Below are 26777 nucleotides of genomic sequence, written 5' to 3' on the forward strand. Positions count from 1 at the left end.
TGCATAGAAAGGTTTCATTACCTTGCAGTTCCCGTAATAATAGTCAAGACTATAATAGTAGTATTACTAAAAGTAGCTATAGTTCACAATATAAATAAAATTAAAGTTTTTTTTAAAAAATGGGCAAACATTTTAAATGAAAATCTTACATACCTATATAACCTAAAAGAGAAACAAAATCAACCATAAACATAGAAAAGGGATAATTAAACTATTAATATGATTATACAATAATTATTGACACTGATCCAAGACTGGGATTAAGCATTTTTCATTGGTTGCTGAAGAGAGATAGCAAAGTAGCAGATAATGAAGAATACTTTGCCCATCCCTGTGTCTCCATGGCCATGATCACCAACCAAGGTTAACCCTAATCAACCTAATCAACTTCAGATGGAAAGCTAAAATGAAGAAAATTAGGGCCACTTAATAATTTGCTTACTCTCATCGATATAGATACTGATCCCATGAGGATTAAAAAATGCCATATCAAACCCACGGCTGATCTTTAGTTCAACTGGATGAGGATTTTCTTCATTTAAATCCATCAGTAATATTTCTCCTCTTTTATCAGGTGCAAAGCTTTTTAAACCAGGATATTTCAGACCCTTGAAAATGAAATAAAAAGAGAATTTTGGTCCTATGACAATTAAGAACATTCCATCAAAACTCCTAAGATTAATGATTTCCCAATGGCTTTTGACATCTTTATCTATTAGCACAGCAAAAAGAAATTCAAGGTCAAAAAATACATTTTGCATTCATTCAGTTGGTATCCCAACTTGGTCTTTCCCTGGCAGTCTAGCTACAATAGGACATGTTCTGGTAACCTCATGTTTAGGTTACTGTAATGTGCTCTATGCAAGGATGCACTTGCACATGGTCTGAAAGCAATCATTAGTGAAGATTTCAGCAAAGGCTGTGGAAAGAGAGGGCTTCTTCTGTAGTGGGCACCAGCATTTCCAGAATGCTTTCCTCACTGAATTCTGAGAGGCACATACTCTTATATCTTTCAGATGCCTGCTCAAGACTTTTGTCTTCACCCAAGTCCTTCATGTACAAACATTGGTCAAATGGTTCTGTTCATACCTGCCCTTTATGCTAATCCCTTTCAAAGTAACTGATGTTATTCGGAGCACAGACAACAAATAAGAAATTCTTAGCCAAAGAAATTAAAGGCCTGAGATAAGATAAAGAAAACAGAGCTAAATCTAGTTTATAACAACATAATTCATAATACCTCCCATAATATTCTATCCTTGCAAATCATTCTTAATTCCACAGCATCTACACATGGCTTCCTACATTGCCTTTCTTCTTTCATCTTTAGTAAATATTCTAACCCCAAATAATTTCCCCTCCATTCACTCTGCTGGAGGCTCCTTGTTTAGTCCTCTTTGCACACTTCCAAAACAATTTATTTTCACCAAAATCACTTTGCGTTTTCTCTGCTTCTTTTAACTTTAATAGTTCCTTGTTCTTCTTTACCATATTCATTGCAGCTATCTTTTTCTCTATATCTTTCTTCCATCCTCATTTTTGCAGCTACCATTACATGCATTATTTTCTCATCTACAGTCTCTCTCACTTCATCATTTCACCATGCACTCTTTTTCAAACTTCACATTATTGTAACTCCACATTCTTCTGAGGCACTCTGTAACCAAGTTATTTTTCCTCTTTTGCAAGCAATTTCCACATCTTCTTTCCCTGCATCCACTTTTCATTCATTCTATTGGGAGATTAATCTATTTTCTAATACCATTTTATACAGGATATCTAATTTGTCTTCTTGCAGGTATTCTATTTTCACTATTGTTTCATTCACTTCTTTTTCACATCCATGTTTTTTTCTTTCATTTCTTTTTCCATGCCCATCTTCTTCTCATGAGCAATTCCTGATACTACTCTCAATATTTCATCATAAACAATCAAATCAATCATGCTTTTATATTTATATTGATTACCATGTGTAAGTACGAACAGACCTATGCTTTAAAATATATAATGGAAACCCAGATCTTTTTCTAACCAAATACTCACCAGTCATCAATCTAATTCTTTCTCCAAATAACCCACTTTTTCTATACTCTCTTGTCTTGTTGCCACTTAGTCATGTTGCCTGGCAGAATACTTGTTTCCCCTGGATTGCCTTAATTCAGAACATTGCACAATTTTTCCCAAAACTCACCTCTGTTGATTATTATTACCATTTACTGGAACATAATATACAACTTATTGATTCCTATTTTGATACACAGTAACAGCAACCTAGATGACACCAATTCATATTTTCTGGCTTATATTTTATCATTTGTAATTATCATTACAATTATTCATCAAATCCCCTCCACAAGGCCACACCACTTCCATTCAGATCTATATCTTTCTGCTTAATTTCTTAGATATATATAATCTTTTTTCTTTTTTCCGTACATTTCATTCACTAATTCATGCTTATTAGCTATACTCCCCTTACAAGTTGCAATTCTCTATATGACAATGGTTGTCACCATAACGGCCAATCATCAAAGCTTTGGTCATTCAAGACTTTCACATAACACCTTTTGGTAAAAGAAAGTGAACCCTAAATTATTTGCCATAGGTATTCAGCATTCCTTGCAAACTGTTAGCACAGTACTGGACAGTTTTGACACATTTTGGCTAGTATTCCACAAGTGCAATCAAAGCCGAGTTTTGCTCCAAGCATGCTCCCATTATTCTATGCAAGCTAGGATATCTAATCTAGAGACTACCTTGTTTTTCTTTTCTCTAGCTTTTCAATGAATATTACGTTTATAAATTCATAATTTATTGCTTTTATTATTTTTCTTTACTCCTTTTCATTGTATTGTGAGTGTACAGAAAGATAATGATCCATACAGAATGATCACAGTTACTGAAAATGTAGGTAAATGAGATTCCAGCAGTCCTACAGAATTCTTTTAGTCTCTACTTCCTTTACTTCCATAATGTGCACCAAATGAATGCTGCATTGCTCCAGACCACTTTGTTACTGCAGTCTTGGAGTGGAACATTCCATGAACTATTTGCAGGGGTGACAAATTTGAGGCTTCCGAAACCTGGGGAACTCCTTGTCATTTCTAATATGATAGAAAGGAAAAATTATGAAACACAGAGAGAAGTAAATAAAACAAAATAAAACTTAGTTTTGGCCCCCTGCCTATTTATTTAACTTGCCCTCACCTACTGTTTGGAATTCAGCCCCAGTATGTCATCCAAGTCAAGTGCAGAGATGCAACCAAGGGACCCTCAGGATTATTGGAAGTCTCAGCCTGATTTAATAAATGAATTAACCCTCAGACCTATCCTGACAACCTTAAAGTTAATGTGGACAGGGTAAGCCAACAAATAAAAACACGGCAATGTGAAATCATGCTTCTTATGAACTCAAACACAGCCTTTCACATATGAGGATTGGGGAAAGTCAAGACACCAGTGACAGCTTACAGAGCTGATGAAAGCCAACCCATTAGGAAGTACATCAATGTCTTCTGAACCGGTCTCTGCAAAGAAAAAAAAAAATCTTTATCAGAGATACTCAAATGAAGTTCTAATACAGGGAAGTATATAGTTACTGAAACAAGAGCAGCCCACAGGATTCACTGTCTGTGACAACAGGACTTGAGTGCCATTCTTGCTGGTTTCACACCACTTTTCCTTTACCGCCTCCCTCACTGACTTTCTCACTGTGAGGCATCCTCTGTGTAAGACACTATAGGAGAGATGGTTCATTGCATCGTGCAATAAGCAATCTTTACAGCCAACTCTTTACAACACTTCATTCTAAAGATTTCTTACAGCAAGACTCTTGGAAGTAACATCCATTTGAAAGAGATAAACCAGATGCTGTCCCACTGCTGAGGAATCCTCAAAGTCTATATGGATGGATAATAAAGTAGGAGGGCAACAGAGAGCTGGGCCTCCTCAATTCACCACCTGAAGCCAAGGATTCAGGGTACTTCTAGACAGTATGTCTTCCAATCCTTCCATTTTGAAGCCAGCTTTACAATCGTTTTCACTCCTACCAACCTCAGAACACTGGGAACAAGCATGAGCCAGTCAAAGTTCTGTCTCCAGACAACCAGTGGAATAAAGCAAAATCACCATTCAGTGCCCTGCCTTCTGCACTACTGCAGTTCCTGGAGTAACAAATATCCCATCACATCTGCTCTATGCAGAAAGCAGGGGGGGGGGGGAAGCTAGTCCCCACTCTTTGTTTCCATCCCATGCTGTATGCATAAATGAAGGGGGGGGCTGTTGGTCTGAGGGGAAAACTGCCTGCCTTCTTACATATGAATGCGATCAGGGAAGCTGTGATGATGGCACCACAAAGCAATTGTACAGGCAGGTGGTTTTCCCAACAGTTGCAATCATGGTTGTAGGTTGCAGTGAAGAATTTTGCATTTGGGCACACGCATACACATGTGGGGGCAGGGGACTAACAGCTTACTTGAGCCCAGGGGCTAGGAGGGGGTGAGTCAAAACTTGAATGTATTTGGCTTATATTATCAGGGAAAACTCAAGCCAAGGATTCTTTTTCTTCCTACGGGGATTGTAAAAGAGATTAGAAACTAAGAGGTTTTGAATTGTGTTCTCTTGGAAGACACTTGTGAAATTAACTAGGGAGCTCCAAGTTTAGGCAGGGCAAGGCAAGAGTTCCAGGAATGATGAAACAATTGGCAGGAGCTAAGGTGGTTTACATGGAAATTTTATTCTGACAATAACTTTGTGCAGGAGGTCCTGTGAATTTCCATGGAATACCTTAAGCACTGCAAGGTATTTATCTTTGCCTATATAAAAATATACATTAACTCTACAGATACCGCTATTCTAAGTACTTCTATTATTAGTGATCACTGAGGAGCTATAGTTATAATTTTAATGCAGTTTTGTGCCCTTCACTTGTAATTGGGGCTTTAAATATCCTAGCCAGGGCTGGATAAGCCCACTGACCATATCTGTTTTGCATAGTATCTCTTTGTTGTTGCTAAAACCACATGCCAGCAATAAAGCATTTTAATAACAAATAGTTAAATATAAAGGGGTGGAAAAATCTTCCAGAAGAATACTTATTTCTTCCAGTACAGACAATTAGAGCAGCTGATCTTGTCTAATCTTTTCAATTTTTCTTGGCTGCTGTATATATTTAATTTTCTTCTGTATTGTGTTTGTAATTAGGTTTTAACTGATTTTATAATTGTTCGCCGCCCAGAATCACTTGTTTGAGATAAGTGGCCATATAAATTGAATGAATGAATAAATAATAATAAAGAAATAAGAGTATCTCAGCTTCCCCCATAAATTAATCGTTCCTGTGCCCCAACAAAAACTTCATTCCTCTCAGAAGTGTGTTTCGACCTGCAGAGATAGACAACGAGCTAGCCAATGTAAGTCCCCTTATCTGCAGCCAAAGGTTGCAAAAATTCTGTTGCTATGGAGATCCTGCAGAATAAGCAAATGCAATGTTGAGTCAGCTTAATCTTTGGCTGGGAAGGAGACATCTTTTAAAACCCTGCTTCAACTTTCTAGGGGGGGGCTTACCTTGCACTGTTATCTGAACCCCACAGAAGCCATTCTTTTCTGTACAGACTTCTCCCTCCTTCTTGGGTTTTGTATCCATGCTCCTCAGGACTTACAATGGTTAACTAAAGAACCCATCCATGTCGCATGGTCTTGCATAGGCAATAAGCTATCCATTTCTACCAAAGCAGGGCAAATCAAAATATTTAACAATAGCTCAGGGTTTTGCTACTAATAAAAACAATTACTTTACATGAGACACAGGCTACTGTTCATCAGAGTAGTGACTATTTCCATATTTCCAGTTCCTGAAGTGTCAGACAAGCACTGGTTGAAACAATACCAGTATTGAAAGCAATACAGTGGTGTGCTGAATTTTAGTTCAGTGCTATATACAAATCAGGCCAATGGCTCGTTCAACTAGCAATGGCTACAACTCCTGGTGTAACATTATCCATGAATTCAAGATTGATTTCAGAGAACTGGCTTCAAATCTGCAGTCAGCCAGAAAGTTCACAGAGGGATTTTAAGCTACTCACTGTCTCCCAGCCTGACATTTCATAAAGGATGGATATGAGGAAATATTGGGGGGGGGGGAATCTTCTTGCATTTTACTCTTCTCCTTGCAGAAATATGAATAAAAATGTAATAAACGTGTGATTGTATAAAAAGCAGAGCAACTACATGTATACATGTAGTCCCCAGTTTAAGAATGAGTTCCATTCCAAGGTCTGTCCTTAAGTCAAATTTGTACGTAAGCGAGAACAGTATTAATATATAATACTGTAGAAGTAGTATTGTGTTATGAACTCAGACTATTGTGTATTTAACTCAAATCACTGTGTATTTAAACTCGAATTTTGCTACAATAGGCTCTATTCTTGGGTCATTTATAAACCAGGTGTTCTTAACCTGGGGAATACCTGTATTTGTGTTTCCCTTAGCAAATATATGATCAGCTATTGGTGAATCTGCAAAGGATGGTAGTTTCCAGCACCATTCTGCATAAGAACCAAACTAAGAATTTATAGCTAAAGGTGCAACAATGACACCATTTTAACTTCCATACAACAATTATGATTTAGAGAACTGTATATTACAGTATAAATCTAAAAAGGACACTTTTCTAGCATCCACATGCACACACAGTTTTACTGGATGCTGCATCATGCTTATTAATGCACAAACATTTCCACAGGGATTGTGTACCTGCTGAATAGCTGAAAGCTTCCGTAATGTACACACTTGCTCTGCCTGAAGAATGTTGCTACCCGATATTAAGGTGTGTCTCATAGAGAGGATCAGCCTGTTTCATTAGTTGGGCAACATGGATTTAAGTTGATTTTCTGACAACTTTAAGAAAGAGCAAATATTTACAGAATACTAATTCCATTTCTGGGCTTCAAGGGTATAACTAAGTAAAGAAAGAAGAACAAGGGAAGCTGCCTTATACTCCATCAGCCAACCAGTACTTATCTCAAGATTGTCTATACTGAAACTCTGAGAACCACTGCAGTCAGATAAGGGTCTTTCCCAGCTTAAGAGTTACAGCACTTGTTCTTTCTCCCACTAGCACGGATCAGGCTGTTCATTCATCTAACCCAGTACTGTCTACTCTGACTGACAGCTGCTTTTTCAAGTCTCCAAAAGAGATATTTCACAAGACCAGTGACATGAAGATGTTAATGGACCCAAGTGGAAAGCCTGCATTCTGTTTACTGGTTATTCATTTTGCACTAAGTGAAGAAGAAAAAGGGACCCCCTTTTTGTGTTTGTGTTTCCAAAGACTGTTGCTTTAAGCACATCTGCCTAAGAGTAATAGTTGTCATAGTTGGAATTCACTTAGACACCCACTGGGTCCAGACTGAAAGAAGTACAGATGTCAATTCAAACAAGAATGCCACAGACCTACCAATTCCTTTAATTAGGTGACAATTTGGAAGCCGCTTGGGTTTCAGTTCTTGTGAGGCGCACAATCTATGTCTGCAAGAGAGAAGCAGTATAAACATTTCAATAATGCTAAATAAAATGGACAATGCACCATACAGCACATGGAAAACTATTTTTATTGAGACTGGCTATAATAACAGAATCTTGCAAGTCTTGTGCTGTATTTCCTCCTCCTCCTTATAGTTCAGTGAACTAGGAAAGCATCTGCCTGAGTCACTTCTGAATATTATCTCATTCTGGACTTTAAAAATGCTTCAGCCCCTTTTGTCTAGGCAGCGGTTCTGCATATCTCTGTCAAGATCATCTTCCTTACTCTCTCTCTATATTTCCCTGGCAGATTTCTCTTTTCTACTGCCCAAGAATTTCATCTATATCCAGATCAAGGTAAGTCTTGACTAAATTTTCCATTTCTCTTTCCAAGTCCTCTTTACTGAAATCCCCAAGTGTATCTCTGAACAATTATTTTTATAAATTTTTGTTTTGACTAGTTCCAATTTGGCTTCCAGATGATCTGCTGACACTTTTGAACTGAAGACAATTCAGTCTTGTCTGCAATTTATTTTCTTTGTTTTGGTGTTCTGCTTGAGCTGTTAGTTTATCATAACTGACATCATGTCAGCCGTGAAAGAATCAAACTTTGCTTTTAAATCTTGATGTATTAGCTCAATTAATTTAGAGAGATTTTCTTACAGAAGAACTGCATACAGTGGAAGATATTCTTTAAGTTGAGGAAAGGAAGTAGAGGGATCAAACTAGACTTCTTCCATTTTGGAATAAGTCTCTACTATGTTTCCTCCTCCTCATATTGGAAAAAAAATAATCTTATGCTTAGAAGTTCTATTCATTAAATTAAAACAAAACAATTAAAACATTAAGAGTAGAAAATCAAAGAGAAAGTTCAGTAATGCGCAATAACATAGTATGTGACTAACCAAACAGCACAATATGAAAGGAAAAAACTGAAAGTTCTTAATATTAGCTTTAACAATATTAAACATTAAAGTCCATTAGGATTCTCAATATACAATTGAGCAGTTCATTTCGTTCCTTGTGTTGGGTCTACCTTCTGTGGCTAAAAGAAAAAAATTAAGAGTAAAAAAAGCCCATGCTTTTTAAAATAAAAAATTAAAAAGCTAGTTTCAGCCAGACTAAACAGTTCAACAATATGTGTCTGATTGGAAACAAAGAGAATAATATGATGTCCAGAGTAGATGTCTCCAAATTAAACAAAATTCTTAGCTGTACAACTGCACTGAAAGAAGAGTCTAATATGAAAGCAGCGTTCCCTTTAAATTAAAGAAAGGTAAAATATAATAAAAGTAAATAGGTGAAAAAAGAAAATGTGTTGCTTTGTTAACCTTGGTAACTGTCCTTGTGGATAAAATTTGCAATTCTATATTTAAGATCAAATGATGGGCAATTAGCAACTGAGGAAAATAGATACAAGAGCAGCATAGGAAATAAAACAGTTAAACAACCTGTCCTCCCAAATGTAAAAAATAGCTATAGGTCCCTGTCAAGAAAGTTTCAGCAAAGATTTAAACCAAAGCAGTTCAAACATGCAGAAAAAAATGAATATATAAGATGTGATATGCAAAAAAACAACAACAAAACAGCAACCTTAAATTAAAACCTGAAAATTCATAGTGAGTGGTTCTAGTTGGACAACGCCACCTGTAAACCACAGAATATTTTACAGGAGAAAAATGTAAATGTAAAGTCTCCTGAAGGTTTCCCCCTGAGGAAAATTTGCACTTTTACCAAATTCCTGGCAATTAACAGCCAAAAAATACCTCTTTCAAGGTATTTTTTTCAGTCTTTTCCCACCGTTGTTAAATCCGCTGTCTCTCTAGAGAGCCACCATCTAAACCTCAAGTATTAGAAGAAATTGGCAGCCCAGCAATACTAGATCTATTCTTCTTACACAATAGCAGCACCTTTAACACTGGTTTTTTGGGCCTCTAAAGGAGCCACACATACCACGTGTATTTTGGAAGTTCAGAAAGTGTGGGCAAAGTGCCAGGATAATTTATTGCTCCTTACACCTCAGCCTAAAGGGTAAGAGATGGAAGAGCCACATCCATCATACAAAATGTATTTAAAGAATATTTTTAATGCTCCGTAGTAGTTGGTAGTAATAGCATATTATGTGTCCTATTCCAGTACAAGTCTTGCTTGCATGATGACAAGGATTTAGCCCCTGAGATGAAATACTTGTGCAAATCAGAATGCCATGCTGGAAACACCTGGGGTAAATGGAAGGCCAAAGATTCTGTGAAGTCCCACTAAAGAAACCATTGATAGTTGGGACTGCACTAATTACATTTCAGCACAGGCCAAACTGCAGCTTTTGCTTTCTGTATTTTGGGTAGTAGCTATTTTGGTGCAATAGAGAGAGATAATGCTGCCAATGAACAAGAAAAATAACTGGGGGGAGGGGGGAGGAATGTATACTTACTTAAAAGTAAATTACAGCAAATTAAAAAGAAACTTAATTTTATATTTTTATCCCTTCTCCAAAGAAATTCCACTTGGCTTATGTGAATGATGCAATGTCCTTCTTTCCTCCTAATAACCCTGCAACATGTTAGGTAAGTAAAATTGAGAGGGAAATGACTCTCCTGAGTAACCTGCCATTTCAGAGCCATATCTGAACTCCAAATCCCTAACTTGAGGTTCCCTACAACTGCATTACCAAACTGCAGGGCCACAGTTTCCTGCCATGAAAATGGTAGTGTAAAATAGACTTTACATGGCAAAGCAAAAGTTAAGAAAAAAATGCTAAATACTTCCCCAGATAGCAGGAACATTTCACTGCTGTTCTATGCAATGTTTTATCTAGCACTGCCTTTCCCTCACAAAAAAATTAACTGCCTCTCCACCTACCATAAAGTTGTCCAATCTTGGCATGCAGGATCAGCTAAATACACATAGAACATAATATACTGAAAGTCTTGGGAAATGTTCAACTCTTTATAAAGGTAAATTTTCCAAACATTTAAAGAGATTCCTACATAAAATTGTTGGCATCTTCTTGTCAGCATCTCTATTTATGTCAACAGGGCTTCAATGAAAGGTTTTCCCAGTTCTTAGAAGAACTGTCTTTTTAAGAAGGCTATCACAAATTTCTTCCTGATTCAGTTTTAAAAAGTAGCATTGGTTAACCAAAAGTTCAATTAATACATTAGATACACATGCACATACATTAATCAACTTTTCCAATACATTCTCCTTTATCCTCCAACTCATGATATATTCCATGCACCACGTGAAGAAGATTCTACAATCTTTAGAAAAGCAAATGCCTTAATACATCTTAAGTTTCATGTCCCACACCATTACTTCATTGATTTTACAACAAATGAAGAAAAAGGGAATCATGTTGATTAGGTTTGATACAAGCATGCATTGGATCCAGATTGAAAAAAAAATGGAAGCAGCCATGACATTCAGATACTGTTCCACTATTTTGGCTTTTAATAATGGGAGCTGTAGTCCTCTGCATCAAGAGGGCACCAGATTCAGGAAGGGTAGACTAGCTATTTATCCTAAACGAATCCATTGCCAGATATCCAATTCAAGCCATGCTGTGCCATAAACCTTCAGGAAAACATCCGTAAACAGTGATGTTTTGTCTGTCTGTCTGTCTGTCTATCACCATCTTGTTCAAAAGCAACTCTGGGCGGTTTACAGAGAAGACAAAATTGATTAAAAATACAATTAAAAAGTAGTCCTAAATAAATAATAAATATATTCAAGAATTGATGGTAATTGGCAAGTATTAGGCTTGGGGAATGTCATCAGGGTGCCAGCCGCCCCAGGGTTGATTAAAACTCTTATTGCCCCATGCAAGCTGTCTTTAGTCTTTTCCGGAAAGGGAGGGTAGATGAACCAAAGACTGTGGTCATTTCCCTACCAGTGACTAACACTGTTTTTTAGAGTCCTCCTACCATCATTGCATTAATCAAGATACTAGTAACCTCAACAACAGCTGATGACTCTATAAGATGCTTTAAGTCACTAGGGGGAAAAGCAGAAGTTCACACTGCTTATTTAGGTTGATGGACAGACATGGAATCTGTTCACTCACATCCACTGAGTCTACTTCTGCTTCCAGTAACCAGAGAGTACAAGCATAGCTATACTCTCTGTTTAGTGCAGCCTGAAAGGAGTGTGCATCCTGAATTCAGACATCATGATATGATAAAAATAAAGGGCCTATAACCATATTCTCTCCTGAAATGTTGGACTACTGTATGATTGGTTTCTCACGGTCCATTACCATATTGGCTTGGGCTTACCAATTTGTTTAATACTTCGGGAGAACACTATGCTGCCTCCTACTACCTCAGACTAACCAGGGGAGAAACTGATGGACACAAATGAATATCAAAAACTTAGGCAAACATGACATGTGAGCTGGCCTCTACACAGGAAATTAAAAGCAAGTTTTTAGGATTAGTAGCCAACTTTTTCCAGATCGGCAACACAATGCACCTGATATTGAGTTGTGCAGAGCATAATTCAGTGAGTTTCCAGAAGAAAATGGAAATGTGAGTTTGCCAAATGCCTCTAAAAGCCCACTTCAAAGGCTGGGAGGTAGCACTACATGTATGTAAGAGAAAAACAAACCAAATGCGGGAATTCAGCATGACCCCCATTTTACCTGCAGAACCAACTTACTTCCATTATTTTTAATCCACAGTATAGTGGGATTTAAACAGCAACTAGATACCTCTTTATCTCATTTTTTTTAAAGCATTCATGACTTGTTGACAGTCTCCTGCTTGAGAATTCCAGTTTACTGCTACAAGACTGCAGCATAACACACATATATTGCAGAGTACTCTCGCTCAAGTGCAAATAAGGTAAAAAGAACATATAATCTGAACAAATATATCATCTTTCACAGTATATTTCCAGCCAGGGACTCTGCACTTTACCCTGAGACTCTGCAGTTATTTAGTGGAATATCTTTTATGTGCCGACTCAGAAGTAAATCAGTGGGATTTCCACCCATGCCGGTGTACCGCAGGATTATAACTGCAGCCCAAAATCACTGAAATTCATGGGATTATTTGCCATACTAGGTAATTGAAAATGTTATTTGAATCCTCCTTATTTTTATTCCCCAGGGGGAGGAAAAAAGCTCCCTCTTAATTGTTCTAATGATTCCTCAGCAACACGAGTGCATTACAATATATTTATTTCATTTTGGTATAGTATTGCCTCCTATGAATACACAATGGGGTTACCTCTCATCAAGAGCACAATTAATGTTCTTTGCTTAATAATTTTAACTCAATAAGACAGCCTTTGTGATTTCCTCTGCAATCTGCAACAAAAGGCAGGTTACATTTCACTTTTTGAGTGACTTGGCTTCTGACTGTGACAACAGTACATTTATCTACATTAGCTACTCTTTGTTTCCCTAACATATGCAATATTTGTTGTAGTGTATTATACAGCAAACTATATTTGGGGGTGGGGGAAAAAGGAAAGATGGCATTAGGGAAAAAAACATGAACAGAGCAATGGACATTATCCTCTCTAAAGAGAGTTTTCCAAAGTTCTGTTACTGAAAAGTCTGCCAGGGAATTCTTGGAACTGAAGCTCAATATTTTTGTAGGGCATTCAGTTGAGGAAGACTCAAGATTACATTAGATTAACTCAAGCTTCCTTTCTCCATTATATAGATCTGTTCCCTATCCCCCTTTATAGTGTTTCAGTGCAAGAAAGAAAGCAGATTGCAGGAAGCAATTCCAAACAGAACAGAACAGACTTATTTTAAGAACAAATACCTTTAGCTTCAAGGATATTTGGCTGCCTTCCTTTACATACTTGCCACCAAGCAACAGGGTAGAATGACAACTGCCTTGTTTGCAGGTTTTCCCACACAAAGTGGAAGTAAAATTTGTTATTGTCAGTTCGCAAGTTGGGAGGAAAGTACACAAAAAGAACCCCTCAATCATATGATGCTGTAAATGAGGGGCTTACAATTGCAAGCGATTTCTATCTAACCCTGAGCTCATGTCACTGGATATGTGGTTGGAGAAATGCTCTGCCGGAAATGGCAGCCTTATGCTTGAAGAGGAAGAAATTCTTGACTTAGCCTCCTCCCAGATGCTGGGATCTTGCTCTAGCTGTAAACCAGCATGGTTAAATAAAGGAACCCAAAGTTTGGAGGTAGTGGAGGTTTGTCACAATGGTGAGCAAAGAAATACTGGGAAAAGTTTGAGCATTATTCCCTTTACTTTTTGGGGGGAAGGGATGTCCAATGAGGCAGGAGTCTGAAGAGGTGGGACAAGGCACTCAATTGTTGGCCAGCAAGTGAGCACGACTAGGCTAATAGTTTTCTGTGCTCAGCTACTGGCCAAAAAGCTAGTAGCTGGCAGTTCTCTGAGTGCAAGACCAGTGTTTCTCAACCTCAGCAACTTTAAGATGTGTGGACTTCAACTCCCAAATTCCCTAGTCAGCACTGGCTTGAGAATTCTGGGAGTTGAAGTCCATACATTTTAAAGTTGTTAAGGCTGAGAAACACTGCTAGACAACCATGTAAGCACACCTGTACTTGCAGCATTCTGATATCTGAATAGATCGGTCAGATCATCCCAGATAAACCTCAGGAGCATTTTAAACTGGATTCAAAGAATTAAGAGACAGAAAGATTGGTTCTCTGGAAGACACCCTACACTATTAAGCCACTGTTCTTTGTAAATTGTATTCACAAAATGTTTGAGCCAAAGATCAAAATGAAATCCTTTAAATACATAAAGGTTAGGATACTGTTTGCTGTTCAAACAATGTTAATATCAGATTACCATGGAGAATATCATCTGCAGATAAGGAAATTTTTAAATGAAAGCTATAGCAGTCTGCTATTCAATTAGCTGTCTAATTAGCAGACTGGCATCTGTGTTGCGAGTACAAGCAAACAATTTAAAATTTCACTTTTAATTTCAATTGTCCACCAGCTACAGATGATATGCTACATTTTACAAGCTTTTCCCCCATCACTCCTCAGAACAGACTAAAGCAGCTTCTCCCCACTGGCTATCTTCTCTATGTGTTAGGCTAAGTCTCCCATCATCTACAGCCAAAATAAGTATTTGACTAGCAAAAGCTGCTATACAGGCTTCTTACTTGTGCAGTTAAAAACTGCAACCCAAACCTTCAAGTGAGCAAATAACAATGATCTGTTATTATAACATGTAGTCATTTTCATTCATTTAAAAGCATTTTCAGAATTGGAACTGAGCTCAATGACACAAGGGGCAATTCACAGCCAAGTGAAGGCTCAACACCTCAACCTGCATTTCTCTTTTGGTTGCTGAAGATCAGCTATCAACCTGAGCAAGATGAACAGGCTTATGACAGCTGTAATGGTATGTGGGTAGGACCTTGGGGCACTGGGCAAAGAGACACTGCCAAGGGAACAGTCAGATAAGAGACAGCATGGCCCCATAGATAGTGGGTGGGGCAGGGGGCTCAGAAGAGACCCTCCCTAATTTCTCAGGCTGTAAAGGAGATGGGGGGGAGAACTGTACTTTCATACTTGCAAGATTCTGTTAATGTAGCTTTACAATAAAGTAGAATTAGCTTATCTAATTACTATCTGGTTTACTCCGTAAGGCCAACATGAATCTTATAAATATCCTACTCTCTTCCAAAGACAGGAATTTCAGGAATGGCCTCCGATCCTCAAGGAACTCTGCTATCCACCGAGCGTCTGGCAGTAGCAATGTTGCAACACCAGCAGCAAGTGGATGCAGAGATGACCAATTTGCAGAATGCCATGATACAACTAACACAACAGCTGCGGCAATATTGGCCCCAACCTTCAGCAGCACAACAACCTGCAGCTCAGCCAATGGTCCCGCATTCCCATGGGAGCATGCTGGAGAAGTTTGGAGGGGACCAGGATCAGTTCCTGACATTCACAGCTCAATGTGAAATGTTTATGGCAGGCAGGCCAGTCAAGTTTCTCACAAGTCACACCAAAGTGACTGTTGTGCTGAGTTTGCTGAAAGAAGCAGCAGCTAAGCAGGCAATACTGTTCATTGAGGGGAACAATCTGGTCCTGGGCAACTATCTGGATTTCATGTGTAAACTCAAAGGACACTTTGGGGATCCCATACAAAGAATCACTGCTAGGTGAGAGATCTGAAAGATCAAACAGGGACAGAGGAGAATAAGGTCATATATTTTGGACTTTACATTACTTGGTGGCAATGTGGGGTAGAATGATTTTGCCCTGATTGATTTTGCCCTGATTGACCAGTTCAGAGAAGGGCTGGCTGAGGACCTAAGAGATGAGCTGGTGAGGCAAGGCACCCCAAATACCGTGGAAGAGCTGTTATCAACACTGCGTAATAGAAGATGCCTGACTGGAAGAGTTAAGGCAGGGAAGGAACCGTAAGGGGAAGAGAACCATCAGCCTGTCTTCCCCCATACCCTCCTTTACAGCCTGAGAAATTAGAGAGGATCTCTTCTGAGCCTCTTGCCCGCTCATTATCTAGCTGTGGGCCATGCTGTCTCTTATCTGACCGTTCCTTGGCAGTGTCTCTTTGCCCAGTCTCCCAAAGTCTTTCCCACATACCATTACAACAGCTGAAGCCCAACCCATGCAGAAAGTAAAGATGGGGAATACCAGATATTCCACCCTGATAAATGATATGGCCCAAGGAGGAACCACATACGAATAAACCGCATCTGAGTGGCCTCAATGCTCGGGGTATGCGTGCATGTGAGTATGTAGATGCTGCTTTTGCCTTCTTTCATAAGCAATCTTGCTGGATGGTCCAACAGAGATTGGCCAGGATGGAACTAGAAGTAACTAATTGAAAGCCATACTCCTGAGCTGGGTGCCACAGGGATGGGATACTTTGAAACAGCATCTCAGAGTTACTCAAGGAGGCATTACAAAATTCGCCCAGCATCACCTTACTGTTGCTAAATAAAGGGTACTCCTATGCTGCTACCATTTCTCCATCCAAATTCTTCAAAAACAAATTGAAGACAATCCATGGTCATCTTCATTTCTCCATACTCAAAATGCTGAGAAGGAGCAAAGAACATCACATAATCGCTTTCCCGCCTGAACTGCTACAGGAACAAAACTGCTAAGGTTAAAAAAAAAAATTCTCTCAGCTTCATACCCTGCGAAGGGACAAAGAATAATTTGTGGGCCTATACTCCATCCACAGGCTTATTCCACACTGGGTGCATCTGCCTGGTCATAACACATGCACACACAGGAGCAGCTTCTACAATGGGAAGCTGCAAAGCTCTTAAGCTGCTTTTCTTGGTGAAAGACTACAGCCAAGGGTGATGCAAGGGTCCCTGTAAATTGGGAAATAGACTACCAACCAATTCCACAGGGCCACAGTGTTTCAAAGAAAAGAACAGCTTTACTATAGTTTCAAATACACCACAACTGAGCCAGAAATCAATAGGCCTAGCTGCCTGTGAGATGGGTTTCTGGAGTTCTATGAAGAATCCATGTGAAATTTGGCAAGATTTCTATTTCTATTGTTGGTCGCACAGTCAGCCAGATGTTTAGACTGGATTTGGCATTTTTATCTACCTATTGAGTCCTTCCCAAGGACCTAGAATAGGCAGATGGTGTTGTCTGACAGAGTTAAAGGGATTGTTGCCAGATGTAAGCTGTTCCAAGTAAAGCTGCCTTTTGCAATTGACTGATGGTGATTTATTATTATATTAGATTTTTACATATTTTTTCATATATATATGAAACTCAAGGTAGCGAACATACCTAATACTCCTTCCTCCTCCTATTTTCCCCACAACAACCCTGTGAGGTGAGTTGGGCTGAGAGAGAGTGACTGGCCCAAAGTCACCCAGCCAGCTTTCATGCCTAAGACAGGACTAGAACTCACAGTCTCCTTGTTAGTGTTTGTCAACCTTAGCAAACATGTGGACTTCAACTCCCAGAATTCCCCAGCCAGCATAGGGAATTCTGGGAATTGAAGTCCACACTTTTTAAAGTTGCTAAGGTTGCAAAACACTGGGGTAGGGCAATTTACCCAGCCTGGGGCCTTCTGACTGTATTAGACTCTAATTTGGGTAATCCCTACCCAGTTTATCTAGATGGCGCCAGGTGCAGGAAAGCCACTGCGATTAGAAGGCTGGATTAAAATGATGGACTGCCAAGAATCAAATCCAAACTCACCGGATTCCTTTAGGGCTATCCTTTTTTCACTGCCAAACTACCCCACAAAGTTGCAAGAATAAACTATGTTAGAGGCCCAATGAAGAAAACTGCACCTGCCTTGCCCTCTTGGAAGAAAAGCATGAAAGGCCAAGAAATAATGGGTGTTTGTTCCAAGCCATTTGATGCGCATTAGTAACTTCATAGCAAGCATTAGATCGCATTCTTGTGCAGACTTACCTTAACTTCTAAGTAAATACGCACAGGGTTGCACATAACCAAGAGAGATGCACAGTAACGTGAACTCGATTATGGATTTAACAAAATTATTCCTTGCCTCTTCTACTCAACAGTGAAGCTAAGGCTGCAGCTCTAAACACGAGAGGGCGAATAAATTACACCCAGCAGTAAGCGTACCCAATGCATTGGGTTGAAATTCGCCGAACTTTGCATAGGATTACGCGGAGTCTAGATAATTTCATTCTGCAGCAAACCGGTGAAGGAAGGCGCTGCGACTGCTGCTTACCGAAACATCACCATCCTCTCCCCGATCAACGCGCCAACAATGCCAATGATCGCCAGCCCCGGCAGCAGCTTCCCCATGGCTCAGCCTGGCTCCTGGGACCCACAGAACCAAGGCGACGGTCCGCCGGCGAGCTCCGCAGACAGGATTTTCGTCTTGTAGCGCTCCCTTGGCTGGAAGGAGAGCGCCAACTCCGGAGCGCCTCCCACCGAGAAAACGCCTTAGGGAAGCTTCCAAGCCCCTCCTTGAACGCCAATCGTCACAGAAATTGGTGAGGTGGGCTGGGCTGGGGGAATAAAGTTTGTTTCTGCTTTTCTCTGGAAGAAAGAAGGGAGGGACTCGTCTAAGTTTCGTGAAGAGCTCCGGAGACCGACCGTGATATAAGTTTGCTGATTTATTTATTTATTTGGAATATGTATTTCACGAACTCCCACCCCGTCCCCAAACGTGGGGACACAGCAACAAGACCAAGCCTTTTCTCTTTCGTCCACGGAACAAGCCTGTAAGTAGGCTAGGCTGAGGATTGACGACCCTGGTTAGCCAGGTCCATAAGGCAGCTTGATCGCCGAGGGTCGGAATCCTACAGCAGCTGTGTTCTCCAGAGTAAGGTCAATGTCAAGACCTCCACTCCTGGCGATGATATGGAGACTCGTCGATGCGGTTTTCTTAGAGACAGTATAGTTTCCCTCTATTTTCTGCCGGGATATTTTTCTGATTTCCCAGTCTAGCCTATAGCCCTGGAATTCCCTCGCGGCTCTTTTCAGACAACATATTGAACTCAAAACAAACACACTTCATGATGTGATGTGTCAACCTTGCCTAGAGTGTGCTGTATCCATGATGGCCCTTCCAGAGACATTTTATCCCTTGAGGTTAAGGCGAGATGGTCTCCCTGGGTCACATGTACAGAAGACAGCTAGGCTGGCAAATGAAACAGCCCTCATGAAACCTCTCTTTACCAGAATGCAAATTAGGGAGATGAAGAATACCCTTGTCTAATGGCTGATCTTCTAGGATGCTGTGTACTACTGCTATTTGGTCTTTTTTTCAGGGCAGGTGAGCACTTTTCAAAAGGAAAACTCAGCTGCAGCCTTGTATTGGTCTTATTCTCCACGGGTGTCTCTGAATTATAAACAGGGCCCCAAAACATTCTTGGAATTACTGTGCTTAAGAACAGTGTTTGTGGAATAATATCTTCCCATCTTGTCATTTTTAATTAAAGCAATCTTAAAAATAAAATTGGGGAGAGCAGGGACCTCATTGGGAGCCAAGGGAGGGGTTTGACTGGTATACAGTATTGGCTCCCATGATTGCTACACTGGGGACCTGTATTTTAGGGGATGCAAAAGAGTTCACTACAAAGAGCTCTGGCCTGTAAGAGTGTTGCCCCATTTGCACCTATCTACAGCATAAACCGGTCCCAGCAACATCTTTTTTCCTGTGTGCCCATGATATTGCTTTTATCTCATCCCCAAACCATGAGCCAAGAAGTCTTAAGTTGTGCTTAACTGATTTTTTTTTAGATTTTTTTATCCCGCCTTTATTATTTTTATAAGTAACTCAAGGCAGCAAACATACCTCATACTCCTTCCTCCTATTTTCCCCACAACAACAGCCGTGTGAGGTGAGTTGTGCCAAGAGAGACTGGCCCAAAGTCACCCAGCTGGCTTTCATGCCTAAGGCGGGACTAGAACTCACAGTCTCCCGGTTTCTAGCCTGGTGCCTTAACCACTAGACAAACTGGCTCTCTCTAATTAATTAATTGTAATTCTCCTGTATTTTACTACACTCAAGCTGTATATTTGTTAGATTTTCTATCCATTACCTTGGATGGAAGTCAAGTGAGGCAACAGAGGCAGCATAGGAACTAGCAACAAGGACACCACATTTCATGCCATCTTAGGGATGGGTTGCTACACTTCAGCTCGGCAGTGGATAAGGAGGTTGCCATGACCTTCTGCCATCTGATGCCTCTGCCTAGAAATAAGGTTGTTGGGTGGAGGGGGGAGCCTAGTCTGAGAATACAAAACATCTGCCTAGGTGAGAAAAAGAAGGAAGAAAATGAAAGCAAAAAAAGAATAGTTCTTCAGTATGTAAGATTGTTACAGTTTAGAAATCCAGCCAATGAATAGATCTTTAATTAAAGGGCACACAGTGTTACCTTCTACCCTTCCTCTATGGATCTTAGTGCTTTATTTTTATGGTAACCTGTAATTCATTGGGCACGTTTTATGACTCAGAAGGAATTTGAACCTAGGAGTTCTAGATCTAAATCCAGCACTGTCCCCAAATGTCACTGTTTCTTAAGTAAAACTGTTTGTGGCCTGGTCAAAAGAAGAATTAAAAACAGTGAATGACAAGGTTAACTGTAGTGTAACTCTCAGGAGGGGAAAGTGAATAGGTGTTTTTATGAGTATATGTTGTTATATGAAGTCAGCTAGTTCATACATGGCTTAATATGATACCGGCAGCATTTACAGATAATGTCTAAAGTTCAAGTACCTTTCCTTTCAATTAGTTTATTTATTTACTTACAAAGAAATAGGTGAGAGTGCATCCCTGCATCTAGATTAGCTTTTTGCAAGCTGGTGATTGGATAGTTCAATGATGAACAATTACAGTTCCAGCCTGAGAGTTCTTCTAAAGAACTCTTCTGCTCCCTGGGAAAGTTTTTGACAATGCTTTTCTAGCAGTCTGAAGCATTAATTAACTAATCACATCTTAGTCTAAGGCAGTGTTTCTCAACCTTGGTAACTTTAAGATGTCTGGACTTTAACTCCCAGAATTCCCCAGCCAGCATGGCTAGCTGGGGAATTCTGGGAGTTAAAGTCCAGACATCTTAAAGTTGCCAAGGTTGAGAAACACTGGTCTAAGGTGTTATGTGAACTAATCTTGTGTGGTTAATTTATGATTCAGTGTTTTGTGCAAACCCAGGGAGTTGGATTAATTGAACAACAGGTGATCCAGTTAACTGTATTGTGCAAATCATTGTGAGTTTCACATCTAGCCTATTTTGCAATGTGACTAGGAAGCTTAACAACAACAACAAAAAAACACCCACTTCCATGAGGCTGAGTTGCTCTAGAGGCTTGCTTTTAGAACAATGTATGCTGGATTGCACTGTAAATATAGGATACAGATGAAACAAAATAAAAAGATAGTTGATCTTTAGGTTGATACATAATGCACATATTCAGACAAATTCATATTTTGTTATTTCTTAGGATTCGTGTTGAATGTTTGTTCAAACTAAACAATTTGGGTTCCTACCCAAACTATCATAGAATTGAGAAAATGTTTCCTTTCATAAAGAATGGAAAAATGTTTGCCCTTTTAAATTACTAAAGAGTCAGAAAGAATGTAACTTTTTCCTAATTTCTATGCAGAAAGCTTGCTGCACTCTTCTCTCTTATGCAAGAGATTGGAGCCAAAGTCTTGTATCGTGCTGTAATAGACATGGAAAACACATTCAGACAGCTAAGATAAACAAGTGATTTGAGAGAGAGATTTAATTTTTATTGTACACCCAAAGTCACACACGCAGACATACATCCAGCCTCATTGTCCCACACACATCCTAAAGCTGAAGGTCCAGTAATTCTTTATTCAAGTATTCTTATTTCCCTCCTTGCTTCCTTTTTTGAGATGAAGTTTGAAACACAATGCGTTACAAAAGAACACATGCAGAAATGTCTCCTGCTGCAATCCATTCTGAAGAGAAGGTCACTTCTTATTTCCTAGAGAGTCCGTGAAGTGCAGCCAACAGTGGGTTGGACTAGGACCCAGAAAATTTGCTTTCATAGCCCAGCCCAACCACAGAACTGAGTGGATTATGTTTGGCCATCATTCCTTCTCAGTTCCCGAGTTCACACATTGCACTAAATCATATTTGTCTGGACACGTGTTTGTGTGTGCCTTCAAGTCAGTTTTTGACTCCTGGTGACTGCCTGGACAAGTCCCTGCAGTTTTCTTGGCAAGATTTCAAAAGTGGTTTGCCATTGCCTGCTTCCTAGGGCTAAGAGCCATAAACCATAGTTTATAGGCCATGGGGATGGGGTTGCACACTACACTACACTAAGCCAAAACAAAACAAACCACATTATGTTTTAGCACAGTACAAAAGCTCAGACAGTTAAACTCTATCACAAGACTGTTGTCAAGATGAAACAAATGAGGGAGGGAAGAACCTCAATTCCATTGAAGAAAAAGGTATAATGAAAAACACAATACACTATTTGGACATCAGATTGTGTTTTGAGACCACCTGTTTGTTTTTACTGACTGAGTGGCATGCAAAACATTTTGATTTGAGCAGTTTCAAATTCAAAACACCCCATTTTGAGTTTAAAATGTCCTGTTCTGAGCAACAGAGGTTTGAATGCACAACAGGCCATTCTCAGCAGTTTTGTTCTAGAAAGGAGATTTAAAACTTTAAGTGGATATTTGTGCACGTTATTTCAATCCTTTGCCCAAGGATTGCCATTAGTGAAGGACACACTCAGATACTGTCAATATTGAAAGTATGTGTGGTGACCTTTTTATGTTTCATAACTACACCACAACATCATTTATATGAAGAATTGGTAACAGATTAGCATATATTTCTCCAGCTGGGGACAAGGACAGCTTTGAATCACACAGATCCAAATTTTCCATAATTCATACATGCCATATCCCAAATGTTTTATCTTTTTACCTCTCCCAGCACCAGAATGGTAAGTGACAGAGGAACGTTGGGCAGACATGATAGGGGAAAAATAACTGCTCCCCTTTGGTGAGTCCTAAAATTCACTGTTTAATATATGGGTAATGCATGCCATTCATTTATTATTTTTGCTGAAAAGTCACAAAGATGATGATCTCCCTGTCCTGCCTTATGACATGTTTCAAATGAGATTGCCTTTGCAGCAAACATATACATGGAATATAACTGGTAAAGCAGGGACAAAGTAGCAGGGATGAAATATTTCTGAATTAAAGCTTTCAGTTGCATACACGTTTAATAAAGTATTATTATCTGTAGTGAAGTAAGTGTTGAGCAGAGTACAGCAATGCTCCCAGAAAAACTTTGCCCAGGGAAAAAATACACACCAGCATGAGAGGGTTTATCATACTGATGTATTTCCTTCTCCATCAACCTGAGTATGGCAAGTGCTACATAGTCTGGAGAATTATGCTGAAAAAAATAAAATAGATATCAAGCCGAACCTCGGTATGAACTAACCAAAGTATTGCTATTATTTATTTTGTACTCTAGCCAATCTAAATTTGGTTTTCAGGTGGCATTTTAATGCTGCTTGATATTTTTCATTTCTTGTGAAGTGGAAGGAAGTTATTTCCAATCTCCTGGTGTTACTTTAAGTGTTTAAAGTTAAAACTGTAGTTAGCAGAAAGTTTTGAAATGTATCATTAATGCAATTTTTTAAAAAGTCTTTATTAAGGCAGTGCTTTCTCCTGAGAGAAACAGCAGAATCTGGCTATAATCATAAATGTTATAGACACTGAACACTCACTATTTGCTATTTTGATCCTCTGATTTAATTTTTTGTTTTTGTATTCTTAATCAAAACCCTAAGACCACCCATTATCCATGGCACATAAATAACTTAATTTCAAGATCACATCTGCAAGTGAAGTGATAAAACACTCAGATGCAAATAAAATACTAAGCTAGGATATGCATTCATTTGTAAGATTAGTAAACCATAACAGTGCATCTTCTCAAATGGCTCCTGATATCACAGTTAAAGCAATAGGCTATTTCTGACAAGGGAAACTGCAAGGGGCAATTCTTAGTTGAACTTTAAAGACTTCTCAGTATGTTGTCTAAGGATGTTTGGTGTTCCTACCTGCTCAGTTTATTCCCACTGTATGGCTGGAATATTACTGCCCTGCATCAGAGCCAGCTACAGTTCTGATTCAGTGCCAGCAAAGCAGCTTAACTACTAATCATAGTAATGATTGCGTGGCTAAGAATGACACCATCTGCCATTACACACTGAAACATGCCATTAATGTCCTTGTATTTGAGTCATTGCAGGGCTTTTTCAGATCTTCACGTTTGCCCCAGCTTGGTTGTTTAATGCAACTCTTGGTGCACCGTCCATGAGATGCAGCAAAGAGGAGACAGTAGCATTCTCCTCACCATGGGAATTTCTCTCTTCCATGGAAAGAGAGGGAGCCCTGACCCTGCCAGAACCAGACATTCTCTCCAGGGCTCCCCTCTGCCCTCCTCTAGAACAAGCAAGACGTGGCCTTTTCATCTTTTATGAATTAAGAAGTTGATAGCTAGACTGTTAAAAACATATTGGACACATTTTGTTCCACGTCTCAAAAATCCTTGAGGAGTGAATCTGGAACCAGATTTGCTCTTGCACAAAAAATATGTATTTCTGCTGCCAGACTGTAAGTAAATGCTGACTCATGGCTGGGACAATGGCAGTTTTGTCTTCCCTGTCGTCCTTCTTATACCTTATCGCCTAATAAACCCATTTTACTTAATGAAGAGATCCCAAAAGTTTGCACACTGTTTTGTGACTTTGAATTGGCCAGAGAAATGTGAACTGCAAAATACCTATTGTGTAGCAGTGCTGATTAGAAAAGGGAATTCACTGCTATTTGATCCCATTATTTACATTTCCTTTTCTATGCCTGTGTGAGTATCTAAACATTTGACACGGAAACAGATTTGACTTTTATAGCAGGATTTTAGATTTCCAAAATGGAGAACCCAAGAATTATTGACTTGTTTCTTCACGAAGAAGAAACACTTCACTAACACTAAGCTAAGCACTATCTGTAGCTTAGCTTAGTGTTTTTATACATATACTCACACCCAAGTAATAGTAGTAGTAGTTTTATTTAGTGTGTGCAGTACAGGTAAGCCAAAATTATATACACTATAAACCAACATCACAATATTGTTATTGTGATAAAACAATACCAGGGTAAGATATTTCCTTATACAATATAATAATAAATATAAACAATTCCTAATGCTAGCACAACTTTAATATAAATCTATACCTAATGGAAGAGGACATAAATGTCCTGCAAAAAGGAACATGTTAAGGGCTTGTGCCAATACAAATGCTTTATCCTAAAAGCTTCTCTAACAGCAACCGCTACTGTTGCATAAATGTAAGACTACTACTAATCTTAAAAACTCACCCCAAACTTAATGTTCCTGTTCAATTTAACCATAGTCCTCAAATAAGCTTAACCCTCTCCCTAACTTCAGTGGTTTGCCAATAAAGTTTTTTATGCTGAAGTTTTCCTAACAAGCAATCCCTATCATAACATTAAAGTTAAGATTATCAATAAAGATAATTTATCTAAAAGCTGACCTCCCACTAAATATAACCTCATATTTCAAGGAAGCCTAACCCTAATCTCAGCCTAACAGCAAAAGAAATGTAGCAAATACTTCCCACCATAAGGTAAGATTACCTTAAAATTTGCTGTAAAGCTCTCTCTCACGCTAAACTGAACTACAGACCTCAAGAAAGCCTAATGCTAACCCCACTTTCACCCTATTGCCAATAGAACTTTTTTTTTTAATATGAAGGAGCCTTCATATCCATACAAGACAGGAAAAACACTTATGACAGTAATTCTAGTATAAATACTGTATTTGTTGAAATGCCTTTGCTAGTATGTACAATTTGTTTCTGTCAATTTGCCAATGCAGAGAAATTCCTCTAGATGATGAAATTCTAGCTAGGAAATACTTTTTAAAATTTAAATTACTGTCTTTCAAGTAGAAATCTTTCAAAAGTTCCCCCCCCCCCCAAAGCTGGGATATGAAGTATGCATTTTCTTCTAAGACAAGTACTTCTAAGATCACTGTTGTGTCCAACAAATGGGGATATATAGACTGGAGGAAGCCCAGCAATCAATAAACCCAACAATATTTTATAGGCTTTATTGCTTATATCACAGGTAGCTAAAGGGGAGGAAGAGGACAGATTTAGCCCCTGCATTTGAATAGTATGCTGCACCTGGAAAGACTGTTGTAGAAAGAGTGAAAGCCTACACTCCCTTCCCCTTAAAGCCCCAAAAGCTACACTCTCAACATGTAAATGTTTTTGATAGTGCACTCATGGCTGTCTTCTTCACACACACACTCACATACCATAGATGCCCTTGCACCCAAGTTCCTTGATACAGGTTTCGAAAGCTGATTCTGTTTACTATATTTATATGACAAGAAGGATAATGGGTGTTTTTTCCTCCGAAGAAATTACCTTTAAAATGGGAGGGCCATATTTAGCACTTCTGTCCTCTATCACTTCCATTCCCAAATCCATCAAAAGCATTTGGAAGAAGATCGGTGATTGTCTTCAAGCCTGCTGACTTTGCAGCACAGAAAACAATAAGCAAAAATTACTGGCCCACAAAAATCTTCCCCACAGCCACTGGACACAAAAGGGAAATAAATTGTTTGAATTCGCAAACTATACCCAACTCCTTTTTTTCAGATTATGTAAATATGTTTGGTTGTATGAAAGACAAACAAACAAATGTGTAGAAATTCCAGCAGTTCTCATGAGGTGGAGAAGCAAAGACATCAAGCTTCTTTTCCCCTTA

General features: G+C 39.1%; 1 protein-coding gene across 1 annotated transcript in view; it reads right to left on the minus strand.

The window, feature by feature from the left end:
- LOC103052672 (serum paraoxonase/arylesterase 2) overlaps positions 1-18400 on the minus strand; it is a 31170-nt gene extending 12770 nt beyond the window's left edge. The window contains exons 1-4 of the mRNA XM_007425109.4: positions 18192-18400; positions 7457-7527; positions 3472-3527; positions 443-608 (exon numbers count right to left, since the gene is read on the minus strand). Of these exons, the coding sequence (XP_007425171.1) occupies positions 443-608; positions 3472-3527; positions 7457-7527; positions 18192-18268 (370 nt within the window). The 5' untranslated portion in view covers positions 18269-18400. The remainder of the gene's footprint in view (positions 1-442; positions 609-3471; positions 3528-7456; positions 7528-18191) is intronic.
- Between the last annotated feature and the right edge of the window lie 8377 nt (positions 18401-26777).

Source organism: Python bivittatus, unplaced genomic scaffold (assembly GCF_059951505.1).
Source record: "Python bivittatus isolate LINGU-HERP-01145 unplaced genomic scaffold, Pbiv_v1 ctg000610_np1212, whole genome shotgun sequence".
Taxonomy (NCBI): domain Eukaryota; kingdom Metazoa; phylum Chordata; class Lepidosauria; order Squamata; family Pythonidae; genus Python; species Python bivittatus.